Source organism: Netta rufina (assembly GCF_964035555.1).
Source record: "Netta rufina genome assembly, chromosome: 25".
In the NCBI taxonomy this organism is placed as follows: Eukaryota; Metazoa; Chordata; class Aves; order Anseriformes; family Anatidae; genus Netta; species Netta rufina.
Genome location: NC_140149.1, coordinates 4,559,925 through 4,575,423, shown reverse-complemented (window position 1 = coordinate 4,575,423; position 15,499 = coordinate 4,559,925). Strand labels below are relative to the sequence as shown.

General features: G+C 46.5%; 1 protein-coding gene across 1 annotated transcript in view; it reads right to left on the bottom strand.

Moving 5' to 3' along the window:
- Positions 1 to 1,096: 1,096 nt before the first annotated feature.
- POU2F3 (POU class 2 homeobox 3) overlaps positions 1,097 to 15,499 on the bottom strand; it is a gene marked incomplete at both ends in the record, with an annotated part of 39,892 nt that continues 25,489 nt past the window's right edge. The window contains 10 exons of the mRNA XM_084301452.1: positions 1,097 to 1,136; positions 1,985 to 2,117; positions 2,604 to 2,670; positions 4,064 to 4,225; positions 5,447 to 5,583; positions 6,413 to 6,554; positions 6,906 to 7,088; positions 7,208 to 7,290; positions 10,170 to 10,272; positions 11,801 to 11,905. Of these exons, the coding sequence (XP_084157578.1) occupies positions 1,097 to 1,136; positions 1,985 to 2,117; positions 2,604 to 2,670; positions 4,064 to 4,225; positions 5,447 to 5,583; positions 6,413 to 6,554; positions 6,906 to 7,088; positions 7,208 to 7,290; positions 10,170 to 10,272; positions 11,801 to 11,905 (1,155 nt within the window). The remainder of the gene's footprint in view (positions 1,137 to 1,984; positions 2,118 to 2,603; positions 2,671 to 4,063; positions 4,226 to 5,446; positions 5,584 to 6,412; positions 6,555 to 6,905; positions 7,089 to 7,207; positions 7,291 to 10,169; positions 10,273 to 11,800; positions 11,906 to 15,499) is intronic.

The window sequence follows — 15,499 nt, the reverse complement described above, 5'->3', positions numbered from 1 at the left end:
GTGACAGTTGAATCTTCCTACGCTTTGGCGTCTCATGATATTAAGAAACCTTGCACACAAAATCCTCGAGATTCACACCTGAGCAGTACAACCTGTCCCCCAGGAACGAAGGGCACGCTGCAGGGATCAGGCCGGCTACATCACTTATAATTCACGACAAACCACAACACACACACCCCTCTGCTCCGGAGAGGTTGTTTTCGTTTGGTACCAGATAAAGCCCAAAGGATGAATAAAAGAAAGAAGAAGGGGCGGCCAAGACTAATCCTCGTCCCATCAAACCAACACAAGCCGCTGTTGTGTTCAGTTGGATCAGAAGTGCACCCAGTGTTTTCCTACAGTGACATCCTCCAGCGAGGCCAGCTGTGAGCAATAACAAGACCTGGACACAGATTTTGCAAAAGGAGGCAATTTTTTTTAAAGGAAAAAAAAAAAAAGCTCTAAAATACTTTAAAAAAAAAAAAAAGAAAAAAAAAAAAAAGGAAAAGGAAACAAACTTTAGAAACAGGGCAGAAGGGCTCAAAGCAAAGCAGGTTTGGTGGTGGATAAAGCACAGTGCCATTGACCTTGGAAGTCTATTGAAAACCAAGGCTCACGTCTAGATACGGGTCTCTGGTGAAATGAACTGGGTAACCTCGGCTCAGTTTGGGGGTTATGGTACGTGTGCGTGATAGTAACAGCATGGCAGACCCTTCTTGTGGGAAGCTCTGAAATGAGTGAGGGGGGAAAAAAAGAGGGTCCTGACACAGAAATCCTTCCAGATCAGGGATTGCCAGGCAATCCAGTGTGAATGCAGAGATTTGCAAGCAGAGGGCAGTGTTTCATGCTAATAGTGCTAAGCAAGGGCTCGTTCTCGAAGTGAATGCATGGCAGAGTACTAAAATGTCACTGGTGGTGGTGAGAATCCTTGGGGAAGGTCAGCTGCAGTTTGAGTCCCTGGAGAGTTCTGCTGCTCTGGGCTCCCCTAACCAAGACCTTCATTTGGCAGCAGTTTGAAGGCACTGGAACGCCAGATGTTGCCCCAAGCATTGTTCCTAGAGAAGTTGGTCCATAGCTAGAAGTCAGAGCTCCTGTTACACACGATGGAGGAGTCATCTCAGTGGAGGTAGGTAGGCTGATTCCATCGGTACCAAGATCTGTTTGCGACACAGGGAGTAAGAGCTACAATTGCATGCTGTTAACTTTTTCCCTTGAAATATCAATCATTCCTATTCTGTTTGTGACCCTTTTTAGACCTGGCAGCCAGCAAGCGATCCTTTTTCCCGTAGGAAGCTCGGAGCAAAGCCCCCGTCTTTCTAAGCAGCAGCTTGCACGGAGCTCAGGATTTCACACGCTGCTGGACTTCCTCTGGGTGAGAGCAGGTCTGATTCATGGCACGGGATGCTCCGTGACTCAGAAAGCCCAGAAGCTACACGTAATGCCCTCTGCTCTTGGTTGCCTTCCTGCTAACGTAGCAGCCTTGGTGCCACGTGCAAGGAGCCGCGGAAACTACAAGCACAGAGAGAGCTCAGCAGCCCAGGCTGCAGCAGGGGAGCAGTCAGTGAAATAACTAGAAGGGCTCTGAGCCCTTGTGTGCGGCTTAATCCTTTTGTAGCATCTAAAGGCAGGGCAGAGGAAAATTGCTGTTCTTGTTTTATCTGCCAGTGTGGGATCATTACGCTGCAGCAGAGCTCTCTGGTTGGCACTACCGGAGAGAAACCTGGCTGTGGAGAAGTTTATCAGAGCAGAAGCAGCAAAATAAGCCTTCCTCTGCTTCCTCCACACACAGAATTAATTCAAGACAGTCCTTATGGACGGTGCTTCCATCCAATTTTTTCTTTTTTGTTTTTGTTTTTGTTTTGTTTTTCTTTTTTAACCAGCACAGTATTTCAGGCAAACTGGATTTACTGTTTGTTTTTGGGCTGCATGCTCTTCTCTAAAGCCCCCCTGCTTTCCTCCCAAGCCCCCCAGTACCCAAAGAGTGAGCCACGTCCCCCCGCCTTACCCTGAAGAGTTGAAGCCGGATGAGTTCATTGCAGCTTTGGAGTTGCTCTGGGCTGTGCTGGGGCTGCTGGCATGGAGTGCACTGCCAGGGGACGAGGGCCTGCTGGAGTTCCCTGGGGAACACGATGATGTTACTGCACGGCAGAGAGAGCAGAGTGAGGCTGGGATCCCCTTCTCCTGCCAAGGAAAGCCCAAGCCCAAGCCCTTCCACTGTCCTGTTCGTCCTGCACCCTGCTCTGTCTGGTTTCTGTCGGAGCAAACCACACCTCTGCCACTGCTCCTCTGAAGAAATGCAGTTACCTGCCCCCTGAGCACCCTCTTAGTTGGCTTCCAGGTGCGTGCCTGGCTCCCAAACCTCACCACCCCAGTCACATTTGGCTAGGATTATCCTGGGAGTGTTACCATGCCCAGGATGCTTTCCTTGTCTTTGTCCCAGCCAAGAGAAAGACTCAGCTCTTCTCATCCCCCATCCACCCACTACATGAGGCTAATTTCCCTGCCCAAAACCAAAGGTCTGTTCAAGAGGGGCCTGCAGAGGTGGCCTGAAAGCCAAGCAGCAAGAGAGCAAGAGCAGAGGAAGGAGGGAAGGAACAGGGTGGAGACAGTTTGTCACGGCTTACCTGTCCCAGGCATGGTGCTGTGCACCGGGTTGACAGAGAGGGGCCCCAAGGACCCTGAGGTAGAGACCTGGGGAGGAACAGAAGCAGACAGTCAGCAGCTGGCACTCCGACGGTGCAGACCACAACACGCCACTCCTTCGTGCTCCCTTTGGAGTGTGCTGGCTCCCAGGCAGACTTATCTACATCTGAGCCTCCCACCAATGCTTCTATTCACGCTCTATTCTGCCAGCACAGTTCCCATCTCTAGGGTCGGGCAAAGAAACCAGGATGAGTATGATGTGTGCCTGATACTCCCCACACAGCTCTACGTTTATGGATCAGCTGTGGAAAAGCCTGAAATTGCTGCGCTTCCTGAAAGCTCTGAGCTCCAGCCAGGAGGAGCCCCTGCCCTTTGGATGCTTCAGACTGGATGTTCTCATGCAGAAACACCCCGGCTCGTTCTGGTCTCGGGCACAAATCATCCTTTTTCCTTTGAGGAGCTCTCGATGGGTGAGAATCCTCATGTGACAATTACTAATTTGGTGGCTGTAATCAAAGCGAGCCTGGGGCATCTGGTGTTCAGCCGTGATACTTTAACTACAGGCAAGACTGATGAGCAAAGCCATACTTTGTGCGACACGCTCACGGGGAAGCCAGTCACCAAAGCTGCTGCTTCCAAAATTCACGGCTTGCAAGCAGCGCTTTGTGTTTGCGACTGCAGCCCAAACGTGTTGTGCAACAAGTGACCAAGCTTCTTCTGATGTTTTTCTGCCTTCTAATGGATAATTCTAAAACCCAGAAGATTTCAAGATAAAATGTTGCTTGTGCGTGTGTACTCTTCCTCCCACTCACATGTGCTGCAGCACCAACAACACCGTAGGGAGGTTCCTGCCACTTTTCTACATGGAAGCAACTAAACAACTATTAAGTAGCAGAAATGCAATAGCAGCTTGTTATCCAGAGCAGCCGCTCTGATTACAGGGACATGCTTTCACTAACTCTCACAGCAGCTTCTTTCTCTCATCCTTCCTGGCAATGAAAATACACTTGTCAAAATGTGAATGTACAATGAGGGGGAAGGACAAATAGCGCTGCTGAAGTGCGTTCTGCATTTCTAAACAGATGGAAAACACCACACTGCGAAGTAAGTCATTACTATCAGGTTTCAGACTCAACCAAATTGACATGACTGGATGTAATTCTATTTCCGTGGAATGCTGAATTCCTCCTCCATTAACTCTGGGAAGGCTTTGTTTGCCAGTCTTAGAGTGAGAATTTTGGGGATAGCACCCCTATTTGGATAAATTATCCTGCAGTTAGACCAACTTATACTTTCTGGGAAACGTGCATTTTTTTTCTTGTGATTTCTTACCAGTGTTTTCATTAAAAGAATGCAAAATGTTGTTCTATAAATGCAGTTCTGTATCCCCTTTTCCCTTCCATGAGCAGCACATGCAGCTCCTTAGCCCAAAGTCTCTCACCAGTCTGGAGTTGTAGATGGGTGATTTGATGGGGGACGGCATCGGGCAGCTGATCCGTTTTTCCTTCTGGCGCCGATTGCAGAACCAGACCCGAACCACCTCCTTTTCCATGGAGAGCTGCTCTGCTATTAAGGAGATCTCCTCTGAACTGGGCTTGGGGTTCTGCTAAGAAAGGGCAGGAGGTTAAAGAAAGCCTCGAAGGTCTGTAACTTGCAGCATCACTGCCTGCTTCTGCTGCTGGAAAGGCAGAGGACGAGGGTGGGGTTGGAAGTAAACTGGAGAGGGGAGAATATTTGCTTCTAAGGCAAAGGGTAAACATTTGGGTGAGAGATTATGTTCTGTGAACCAGAAAGAGCCTCTGATTCAACATCAGATCTCATGGAATCAGCGGGGATGAGTCAGTACCTGGCCCTGCTATTGCATAAAGCACCGAGCTCTTTGATCTTAACAGCACCCTAAATCATTGCTTGAGGGAAAGCTAATGACTGGTGGTCTTCTTATCACCACACAGGACACACGAGCTCTGAGTGCTGGTTGTACACCTGCCTGCACCATCTCACACCAACCACTTCATCTTTGTCCTTCTCCATCCCTCATTTATAAACTGAAATAATTGTACCCATCCTTTTTTTTTTTCTGACTCACTTATTTTCTGGTGCATTTGACAGCATTTAGCTCTGTGGTTTTTGATCTGAGTTGGAGACTTCAAGGGAAAAATAATACCCAGCACGGAGATGCCAAGACAGTTTTCCTGTTACAAAGAGAGCTTCGTAACTAGCTAAAAAATGAGCTGCCCATAACAATCTGAAAATGACTGCCTTTTGTTCTCATCAACAGTCTTAGGAGGAAAATTTGATATGATCAGATATGAGGGAGAAAACAGGAATAAACGAGGGCTGGTCAAAAACAGTTCTGAGGAAATATTCTCAATGGGTGATGCGGTCCTGGTGATAGGCTCTGCTTCTGAAAGGATTCAGCAGCACCCTCAGGAGCGATGCTCTGCTCCTTGCTGCACTTGCAGGAGTTGCTCAGCCAGGCACCCACCTCTCTGCAGTGCTGGGGCCAGCAGCTGACCCCAATTGCCAAGGGGTGACCCCAATTGCCAAGAGGTGGGTGTAGGAGGTCAGCTTTGGCCAGGGCACTGATTAGTGCAAGAGAACAGGTGATGAAATCATAATTGCTTTCAAAACATCCACCAAGGAAATAATTGGGCCTAATTTCTTTGCTTTGACTTTTCCCTTGAACTCCTTTGAGCATTTTCTAACCTGCTGTCAAAACAATTTATATATTTATTTATTTTTGACTATTTAGTGCTGCTACTATGACCTAGCAAATGGCAAACCCAGGGACAGTTCACAACACATTGGAACATTTTCCCCTCACATCTTGAAATCTTTTCTCCAGCGTGGAGCGAATGTTAGTCTCAATGCTGGTCCGCTTCTTCCTTTTCCGTCCAAACATCTCGTTCACTGAGGGGTAGGAATTGGGAGTGCTCATGGAAGAATCCAAAGGAGCAGATTCTGGGGAAGGAGAAAGGGGAAAAGAGATACTGAAGAAGATCACAGGTTATTTGCATTCCCAGATCCTTTCTGGGGACTACAGCACCTCCCTAAATAAGTGAAGTGCTCCTACATTATGCATAATTCCTCTTAAAATTGCTTCAGCACTTCCAGATCCATCAATCAATAAAGAAATATAAGTGATAAAAATGTTAATAAAAACACCGTTTTTTCTTCTTCCATCTTAATTTCCATCATGCTCTGATGCGGACCACAGATTTTCTGACGTTTTAACGTCACACAGTTAAGGATGTTGATTTACCTCCTCAGGGTCAGGCCTCATGTAGCTGAGACACCTCCTGACGTGGTAAATTGGTCAAACACGCAGCTCCTGACGGGCACACGAGACCAGTGCCACTCCTGCGCTGGTTTGCAGCCAGCAGAGGACACCAGCCCCGTACTGCTGCCACTGGGGATTCCCCTCACAGTGATATCCTCCTTTTCTAGGCACTGCTCACGGGCTGATGGGCTAATCTCTGTCACAGCACTCCCTGCCTACTCTTGCCAGTTTGCCCAGGGAGGGACAGGACGGACTAGCCCAGAGATTTGCCCCAGGCCATGCAACAGAGGCTGCAGGAGAGGATTGCCCCAGACACCAAGTGGCAACGGGAAGCCCACACAGCTAAAGCAAAAAAGCAGATGTGCTTTGCTGTCTAGGCTGTGATCAACAGAAGTGAGAAGTCTGTTGTCAGAGGTCTTAAATTTTTCTGGCTTTTGTGGGAGGCTCCTGGATGGATCCTCGCCTGTGCTGGTCAAAATCAGCGGTGTTTCTGCATCTAACGTCACCCACCTGCGTCACTCAGCCACTTCTCCAGCAGGGGTTTGAGCTTGCACATATTCTTAAAGCTTAGGTTGAGAGCCTCGAAGCGGGAAATGGTGGTCTGGCTGAAATCATTGCCATAGAGCTTCCCCATGGCAAGTCCAACGTCTCCCTGCCAGAGAAGACCCAAATCATAACATGAAGTCAGAAAAAAAACACAAAACTCACAGCTCCCTGCTGTCACCACCTCTTGTCCAGAAGAGATGTCACCGAGTGTCCATGCCCACCCTCCACAGAAAAGGACCTCTCCTCCCACCAGAGTCTTCCCCATGCTCCTGAGCCTTTGTATATTGAAGGTTTGGGATGAGGTCGTGGTATTGAAATACTAGGAAGGGTTTGTCTCTCTGTGTTTGGAAGGGGATATTTATTTCTAATCCAGCCCACCCTCCATCCACTCCTCTGCCACAGAGTCCCCCAACCCACCACGTGTGACACCGACGTTCCTACGGATGAGGCCACTCACCTGTGTGAACCCTAACTTGATTCGCCTCTGTTTGAAAGTCTTGGCAAACTTCTCCAGCTCCTCCAGGTCACTGGGCTCCTCAGATGCTCCCGACGGAGTTAGGTGCTTCGCCACTTGCAAATGCTGGGGTACATCCAGGTGAGGTTCAACTGATGAGCCAGGGAGCCCAGAACGGCCCACAGCCTGTTAAAACAGCAGCAACAAATGCAGGGAGTCACAATGACAGAAAAAAACACATGGTTTTCACTGCCATTCACCTTTGGTGAAGCAGTGCTTTAAGTTCCTCGGGGTGGGTGAGTTACCTGTGATGCCAGGCTGGGTCCTGGCTGGGAGAGGAGAAGGCTGCCCTGCTGCTGAGGGAAGGAGAGGAGGTTTGGCTGCAAAGCTGGGGAGAGAAAGAGATATCTGATCAGATCAGCTCCTTCATCAGCACCTAGGCAGCTGAGCATCGCCCTGCACAGCCTCAAGAAGCTCTGAATGGAAAACGTCAGCTCGTTCTTGTTCAAAATACGAGAATTTTGGCCATCGCAAGTGTGGATGGCTCTGAGCTGGGTTATGAGAATGACAAGGGTTTATTTCTCTTTCTTTCCATGGCCTTTTAACCTGAAAGAGATTTCTAGAGTGATGATGGAGGTAAAATATTTCAGCCATTGATCCCTGCGTGAGGTTGAACTAGGACACAGACGTTTGATATAGACATCTAACTTTGATTTCAGATGTCAAGTAGCTGAGAATTTATCACATCCTTAGCGGTGATTTCTCCCAGTACTTAATCACTGTAACTATTGAAAATGTGCATCTTATTTCCAATATGAGCTTTGCTGACTCCAACTTTCAGGCACTTTATCATGTTAAAAATGTCCTGATCCTACAGTTAATCTCATGAGCCTACCCAATCTGCTCTCTACTATGCATTTCATTTTGAAGTGTCATTTCAAAGCCATCTGACCCTTTCTATTCTACCCTACTGTATTTCAAACAAATTGAATTTCTTTTGGAATTTATACACTGACACAAAATGATGAAAGGAAAAAAAAAAAAGAAGGGAAATCTATAAAACTAACAAAAAGTAGTATTTATGGACACTGTGTAATTGTTCAGTTGACAAGCTGCTGAGCGCAAGCCCATATGTCTTACAGGGAATGTCCTAAAGGATTTAGTAGAGACCAAAGCAATGTAGTTCCATATAAATTTAGTTAGGTTCTTCAAGTCTGTTGTGGTTGAAGCTTATAGAATTTAGAGAGGATTTATAACCTTTCCTGAAACAGGCAATATATTCAATTGATTGGAACTGACAATTATAGGGAAATCTATAGACATTTATGGACTTCTGCTGAAAATGGAAAAAAGATCATCTCCAAAATATCTTTCTCTCCCTCTCCGTCTTTTCTTTTTTAATTTAGATCTGAATGTGCAGGATCCCATTTATTTATTTAGATTGGTGTTTCAATAAGCCTTCTCTAATGCTGGAACAACTTTGAATTTCAAATGCAGGCTGGTAATGAGGTGCACATTTTTAACAGTGAAGGTAATTAATCACTGGAATGGCTTGCCTAGGGACATGGCGGATGCTCTGTCATTTGGAGTCTTTAAAAACATGATTGAACACCTTTGCAAAAGCTAAGCTCTAGCTCAAATGAAAATTATGGACTGGATTCAGGAATCACCGGTTTGACAGCTGATGAGATGGAGGCTGTGTTTTCGTGAGATGAAGTCCTCAGCAGCAATATTTTGGCTGAGAGTATTCCCAGCATCTCCCTGGCTGCCTGTTTCCACCTTTGCAGCACTGAGCTCTCACCCTCTCATCCAAGCGTGCCAGCATGAGCTGTCTGAAGGGCTGCACAGTGAATCAGATCAGCGCATAATGAATCAGGCCTGGGAACTTATCTGGCTTAAAAAGAACATTAAAACACTGAAATCAAACCCAGACTTGTGGCCTCTTGGAAAGGTTAAACCCACAACCAAGTCCCTTTGGCTGTGAAATCCGTGAACGGATGTATCCATCAGTCAGAGCTCAGGAAGGGTTGAAGATGTTCCTATATTCCTGAGGGGTGGCCCCAGGGATGGCTTCAGGAATACTCCACGCACCTCACCGGCATGAAGAGCGCTTCACCTGCATCTCTACCAAACCACTCGTGCCACAAAACCCAGCTGTGCCTTCACTTTCGGTCCTTCAGTGCACGCACACAGCGGAGGATCATTAAAACTTGACAATTGTCCATTCAAATGGAAGAGATCTTGCTCAAAAAGTTGGCTGTGGGCCAGAGTACCCAGTCTGCAGCAAGTCTGGAACCAAAAAGGGGTCATGGCCAAACAAGTGGCCATCTGTTGGAAGGGCTGCAGCTGCCAAAGGAAGTCACTAAACAGAAGAAATTGTAGTTCTATAAAAGGAAGCAAAATGCTATTTTCCAGCATAGTGCGTTTTGTATACAGGAATTAAATCAGGCAGCGAGCAATAGATTATCCCAACCCTGACAGCTCAAACAAACTAAATTCTAGACTACTGTTAAGTATACATCAAGCGGTTTCTTGATGCATCGCTCAGCATCGTTTGGCAGAGAGAAGAGTGCACGTACTGTCAATGAGAAATAGGCTTCCCAATTGCCTACAGTGTGATATTTCTCTTTCAGAGCATGTGTACAATTGCATTTGAGCTGCAGAGACGTTATGGTTCTAATGCTGAATTTGGGCTCCTATAGAGGGACTTCTGTGCTGAAAATGAGTGAAGGACCCAAGTCCCTTTGCATCTGCCAGGTTATGGATCGACGTCTGTGTTTGTCCACAGGCAGCATGAAGCTTCATCAATGGCATGTCTGTGTCCCAGAGGCTAGAGAAATGCCATGAAAATATCGGGGATAAAAATAGAAACACGAGGTCTTTCTTAAGCACTGCGTTAAATAAGCACTGTCCTTTCATGATGCTGATTCAGAAGTAGTTATCTCTCCTGTCCTCTCCCGCCCCATGCCTTGGAGCAAGGTTGGGAACAAGCAGTGGCAGCCCCACTTTGGAGCTCGCTCCCAGCCCCACGATGTTCCTGGCTGGATTGGACCTCTTTGCTCTGGTGCCAGCACTGTCCTTCCACCAGAGCAAGGGGGCACTCGTGGGATGCAGGAGCTGTGGGTGCTGGCAGCAGAAGGGGCCAGGCACCGTCAAGATGGGGAAATCGAACAGGGCAGCTTGAAAGCAAGAGTCAGGAGAAGGGAGGCTCTCCCTGGATACGCGCCCACATATTACAACGCCCCTTTCGGCTTTGGTTGCTCTTACCTTGTTGCCCTGCCTGGGACTGAGAGAGAAGAAACTGGGGAACTGACTGCATGTGACCAGGGAGCAATACCAGCTGCTGCAGGGTATGAAGAGAGCTCATATCCTATGGGAAAAAGAAAAGGGAACAGCAACGCTCAGAGACGTCTGCTCTTCACACAGCATCATCTCCCCCCGTCCCTGGTCTTTTGCACTGTCCCTGACCCCTTTCTCGTTTTTCATTTAGCTGCCAACACATCACATGCATGCACAGGAGAGCTGCAGATCCAGAGCTACTCAAGGATATGAAGTTTTTCAGCTTTATAAGAAAAATGCTGTGCACACAGACATCCACGGGGAGAATGTCTACTTTTAACTGAAAAAGTTAATGCTTGAAAAACAACATTTTTGAGGGACTGGAAATCAAAATCTCCTTATTAAGAAGCAACAACAAAAGCCCTTGGATCTCAGTTTCTTACAGATATTTTCTTTTCAGAGAATGAACTCCCTAAAATAATACAGAAAAGGTGCAGTGGGCTGTCCCATCTCCCAGCTCTGAGCCTGCTGGGCACAGAAGGCTGACTTCCCCACCAGCCGTGTGCTGGGATGGGAAAGAAGCAAAGCCCAGCAAGTGCCCAATTCTCTGCACCACCAGAAAATGCACTGCAAGGACACAGCCACCTGATCCAAAATATTTTCTGATCTTTGCCATGGGGACTCCCCACCCTGCACCGAGCAGAGGAGGCAACAGGTACTGAGAGGCAGGGAGTGCATCCCAGAGCTCCTTCACATCCCTGGGGTCCCACATCTTTTGTAGGGATTAGGGATAAGAGTTTGCATTTGTTTGGGGTAGAGAGAAAAATGCTGCAATAAAACCAACTTTCCTGAGAGGTGTGTTCTTGAAGGAGTTCATTGCTCTATAAGATGAGCTCTTTAAGCTTCCCAAGAACTCTTATGAAGTCTTGGGGAACTTCAACAAGGCTGTGTCATGTAAGAGGTCTGATTACCCCATGAAAGAATGGGGGAAGAGATTACTGAGCAGCCATGTGGCCTTCCAGCATCTAACTTTATTAGAATTTAACAATTGTTAAGTGTTAAACTCCAATTTTTCTACCTTAGTGGAAAAAAAAAAAAAAACAAACTCAAGTAATCAATTTATTCTCTGATGTAAATCAGTTGGAGCCAACATATTCAAGGATGGCTAAGATTAGGAGTTAATCTAACCTGGGATTGTATCTCCAGCAACGACATTAACCAGGCATTCAGGAAAGAGGAAGACCAGGACAAGCATATCCAACACTTCCCCTTGGTATTGTCTCAGTCTCCAATTATTTTCAGCTCAAAGGGATTTCCTGAGCATGGTGTGGTTTTGCCTGCTTAGAAAACCCTCAAAGGAAATCTCTTCCAAGTACGTGTCCAGTCTGCCTTTGAACCCATGTAAACTTTCTGCATCCTTTGGCAAGGCATTACACAGGTCTCCTGGCTGCTGCAAAAAGAGGCTGGGGAGGAGACTTTGCCAATTTACTGTCCATCATGTCCTCAAGTCTTCATTTGTCACTGCCAAAAGGTGCATCTAATTTGGCAAGTGTCTCTTGAAACCAGCCTTTCCCCTGGAGATTCGTTAACTCAGCCCCTGATGCCCCAAAGGCACTTACCCCTGCGATTTGACTTCCAGGCATCATTGATGATCCCTGAACAAGGTGTCCTGACCTGGGGGGGATCGTAGACTGCAAGGAATCACTGAGGTCTTCGGTTTTAATCTGAAAAAAAAGAGCAAAGCAGATGTAGCCTTGGGGAACAGACATGGGCCACGGGATGCCTGGGATGGTTAGAAGTTAGAGAGGCTGGAAGGGACGGGGAAGGGATTGCTTTCAGATTAGGGGGAGAAATCAGGACCTATTGCTCCTTTCTGGCTTTGCAGAAAGGTAGGGGTTGTTCCCCACTCCTGCTCTCCAGTTTATGTGTTCTTATGTCAGTACTAGGTTAAAGGTTGGACTAGATGGTCTTAGAGATCATTTCCAACCCGAATGATTCTACGATTATAACAGGAGAATAATCTTCCTGCTCTGCTAAACCAAGGGGAAGCTTGCAGTTTGCTCAATTAAATTCCATTAATTAAAACACTTGAGAAAGTTTCCAGTCACTTCACAGGCTTTAAAACATGCGAGTGCTTTCCTCGGACAAAACCCTAAGATGTTTTGTGGTGTTGTTAGGAAGACACGATGAAATTCCCCTTCATAGATCACCACTCATAACCTGATAGTGAGTGTCTGTAGATGGCCTCACACATTGTTGTGCAGGTAGCAGAGAGTGATACCAGGGAAAAGAAGAGGAAAGATCATGAAGTAAAAGACCTTAAAAAGCAGTATACCCTTCCAGACTTGAAAATACACCACCCTGGGCACCACATGCAGCGAACTATGAGAAAGCAACAAGAAATGGGGAAGTCCTGCTGTACTGGTGAGGAAAAAAATCTGGCAAGGAAAAAATTTGCTTCCACAAAGGAAGTTTTTTTTGAGGAAAAAAAATGAAAAACTTCACAGGTGTCAGCCCTTTGTCCGGTGGTCATTTTTGCCTATTTTAATGTTCAAGAAAGATTCCAGTCTACAGAAACCATTATTTCTGAGTCCACATTCTTATATGGGTTTTTAAGAATTTACCCAGGGACCAGAACTGAATCCTTACATTTGGTTTACACGGTAGTCACAGTATTAATTTTTAACATTGCTACTACATTTAAAAGTAATAATAAAATTACATCATTTTGTACTAGCTGATATTTTTTAAATTTTTTATTTATTTTATTATTTTTTTCGGCAGACAAAGCTTCAGAGGAAGCAACCTGGCTGGGGAGATCTTAGAAGTTTTTAGAATAATTCCTGAAAGTTGAGGAGCGTCTGTGTGCAGATGCTGTGCAGACGCATGAGAAAAGTCATAGAGATCTCTTATAACACATTTTCTCTAGTAAAAGATGCACTCAAAGAGTTCCCAGACAGGCTCAAGTTTTTCCCCCAGCATGAACATGCCTACAAGAAGGCTCACATCGGCAGTCCCCTCCTAATTTAAGCCTTTCCAGTGCAAGAAGAAGCTCCAGTTCCCACAAACTGGAAAGAACAGGATGAAAACAGATAGGAAAGGTCTTGAAAACCTTGTCCACAGACTCAGCATCTCAGATTCACTCTTACTGCTAGGACTGAACATTGCAATCTCTCATAAATTAACCCCCAAGCCCAACATCGCCCAGAATTTGAGCGGGGTTGTGTTTGCCGGCGTTTTGTGCAGCCTTCTACCAGCAGAGGGGGACAAGAAATGCCCCGTTAAAAACAATGGTCCATGTGGGTTTTCTTGGCTGAAGGATCTTTTATTTCAGTTTGAGTAAAGCAAACAACTACACAACCCCTCCGTGCCCCAAAGAGAAAGAGAAAGTGCGATCACAGGGAGCCGACCCGATAAACATTAACCTCTGCGTTTTGGAAGGTGCTGTGCAGAGGGAAGAGAGTTACAACATCTCCTTCAATTAAACTATAGCTCTGGATCCTGCCGAAACTAGTTTTGCAATAAGACCAGCTCCTTGCAACAAGGCTTATACATGCTGTGAATTCCAGTTCTTTCCTACCTTTCAGGTCGGCATGATCATCCCGCTTAGCCTGGCGAAAAAATCAGATGGAAAGAGCTTCTTGATCACTATCAACGCGGATAGGGTTTAAGTTACTAAATGTTAGGCAAAGGGCTCGGGAGAATGCACCGTTACCCTTGAGCCATCCAGTCACCGCAGGGAAATGGTTTTATGCACTTTCTTTTCCTGAAGGTGCATTTAAAAAAAAATTAAAAAAAAAAAATACAGGTATATATAATCCGAGCCAAAAAGTGAAAATAAATAAATAAATGCTACTCCTGCTTGCAATTCATGCGTGTCTGCCTCGTACAATGCAGTCATCCAAGGCTGAACAGTCCCAAAAAGAAAAGATATCCGCGTGTTAGAGGACGAGGCACTTGATCCCGCCTGGGTTACGATCCCGATAGCAGCGGAGTGTTGAAGAAGCGCAAGCCATTTCCAAACTGAAATCAATTTTTACAGCTGCCAAGCGGAATGATCTGGAAGCGTTCCAGGCCGAAAGGGGTGTGTAGCTGCATCCCGGCATCGCACAATATGAGAACGGGAGGTGGGTTTGGCAAAGGACCGGTTCCCCATTTAAAAACAACAACATCTCCCACTGCTCCTTCCCCCGGCCCTGGAATTCTCTGGCTCTCTCCTGCGCAGTGGGCGGGAACCTGGGTGTTCTTGACAAATCCTTCTCCCCTGCACCTTTTTTCATTGGTTTTAGGCTCAATTTTACTTCTCCCTCCTCTTCCTCTCCCCACCAGGCCTGCAGCTGGCTAATTGTTCATTAGCAAGAGTTCGGGGCATATCCAAAACTTTGGGGATGGTTTATGCAAATCCTGCACCTTCATTTTTTCCCCAGCTAAACCGGCACTGTTACCAACCGTACGTTAGAAAGAAACCAAACCAAAAACCCCAAAAAACCACACACATTGTGGGCGAGGCCACTCAATATCATGAGACTCCCTTAAAATAATGTAAATTTCAAACTAATAAAACAAGGGGAGGAGTTGCCTTTCTCCTTTCCCAGTGCGTCTGACACACGTTTGCTGTTGTTTTCTGCAAATGTGAGAGTTTTCCTTAAGGAACCAAAGAAGGTTGAAACAAAATCAGCTCGTGTAGGTGTTTGCTGAGATCCGTGCTAGATGACTGTGCACGAAAAAAAAGAGTGATTGGGTTAAAATCAGGGACAGGTTTTGCTGTGGCTCCCCAGTCCTTTGCTTTTACATCATGGTCAGGGCAAGAACAAGAAGGCATTGAGAATAAACCTCAGTTTCTTCCTATCCTATGGGGTTTGGGAAAATAATGCTATGAAGGAAAAAAAAACGAACTTGGAAGAGAGGAGGGGGAAAAAAGGCAGTGCTCGGAGGCACCTGGGCAGTCTCAGGGCTGGGGCCCCTGGGCAGCAGGTAACGGCAGGTGGCGGCACCCGCACGCCGAGCTCCTGAGGGCTGGGGAGAGAAATCACACTTGCAAATCTCCAGTGGATGTTTTCACAGCCTTAAAATAGGGTCAGCTGCCCCCAAGCAATCCCTGTGAAAAACACAGGAAGGGTGACTGGATGGAAGGAGTCCCTTCCTTAGTTGGCTAGCGCGTCTGCTGGGCACGGCCAATGATGGATTGGTTCTTACCTATCTCTAGCCTGAAAACAAAAACAAAAAGCAAAACAAACTAAGAAACATATTGAGGGCGATGGAAAATGATCAAAGCTCTTCAGCTTGCTTGCGCAACTGATTTGTGGAAGGTGTTTCAT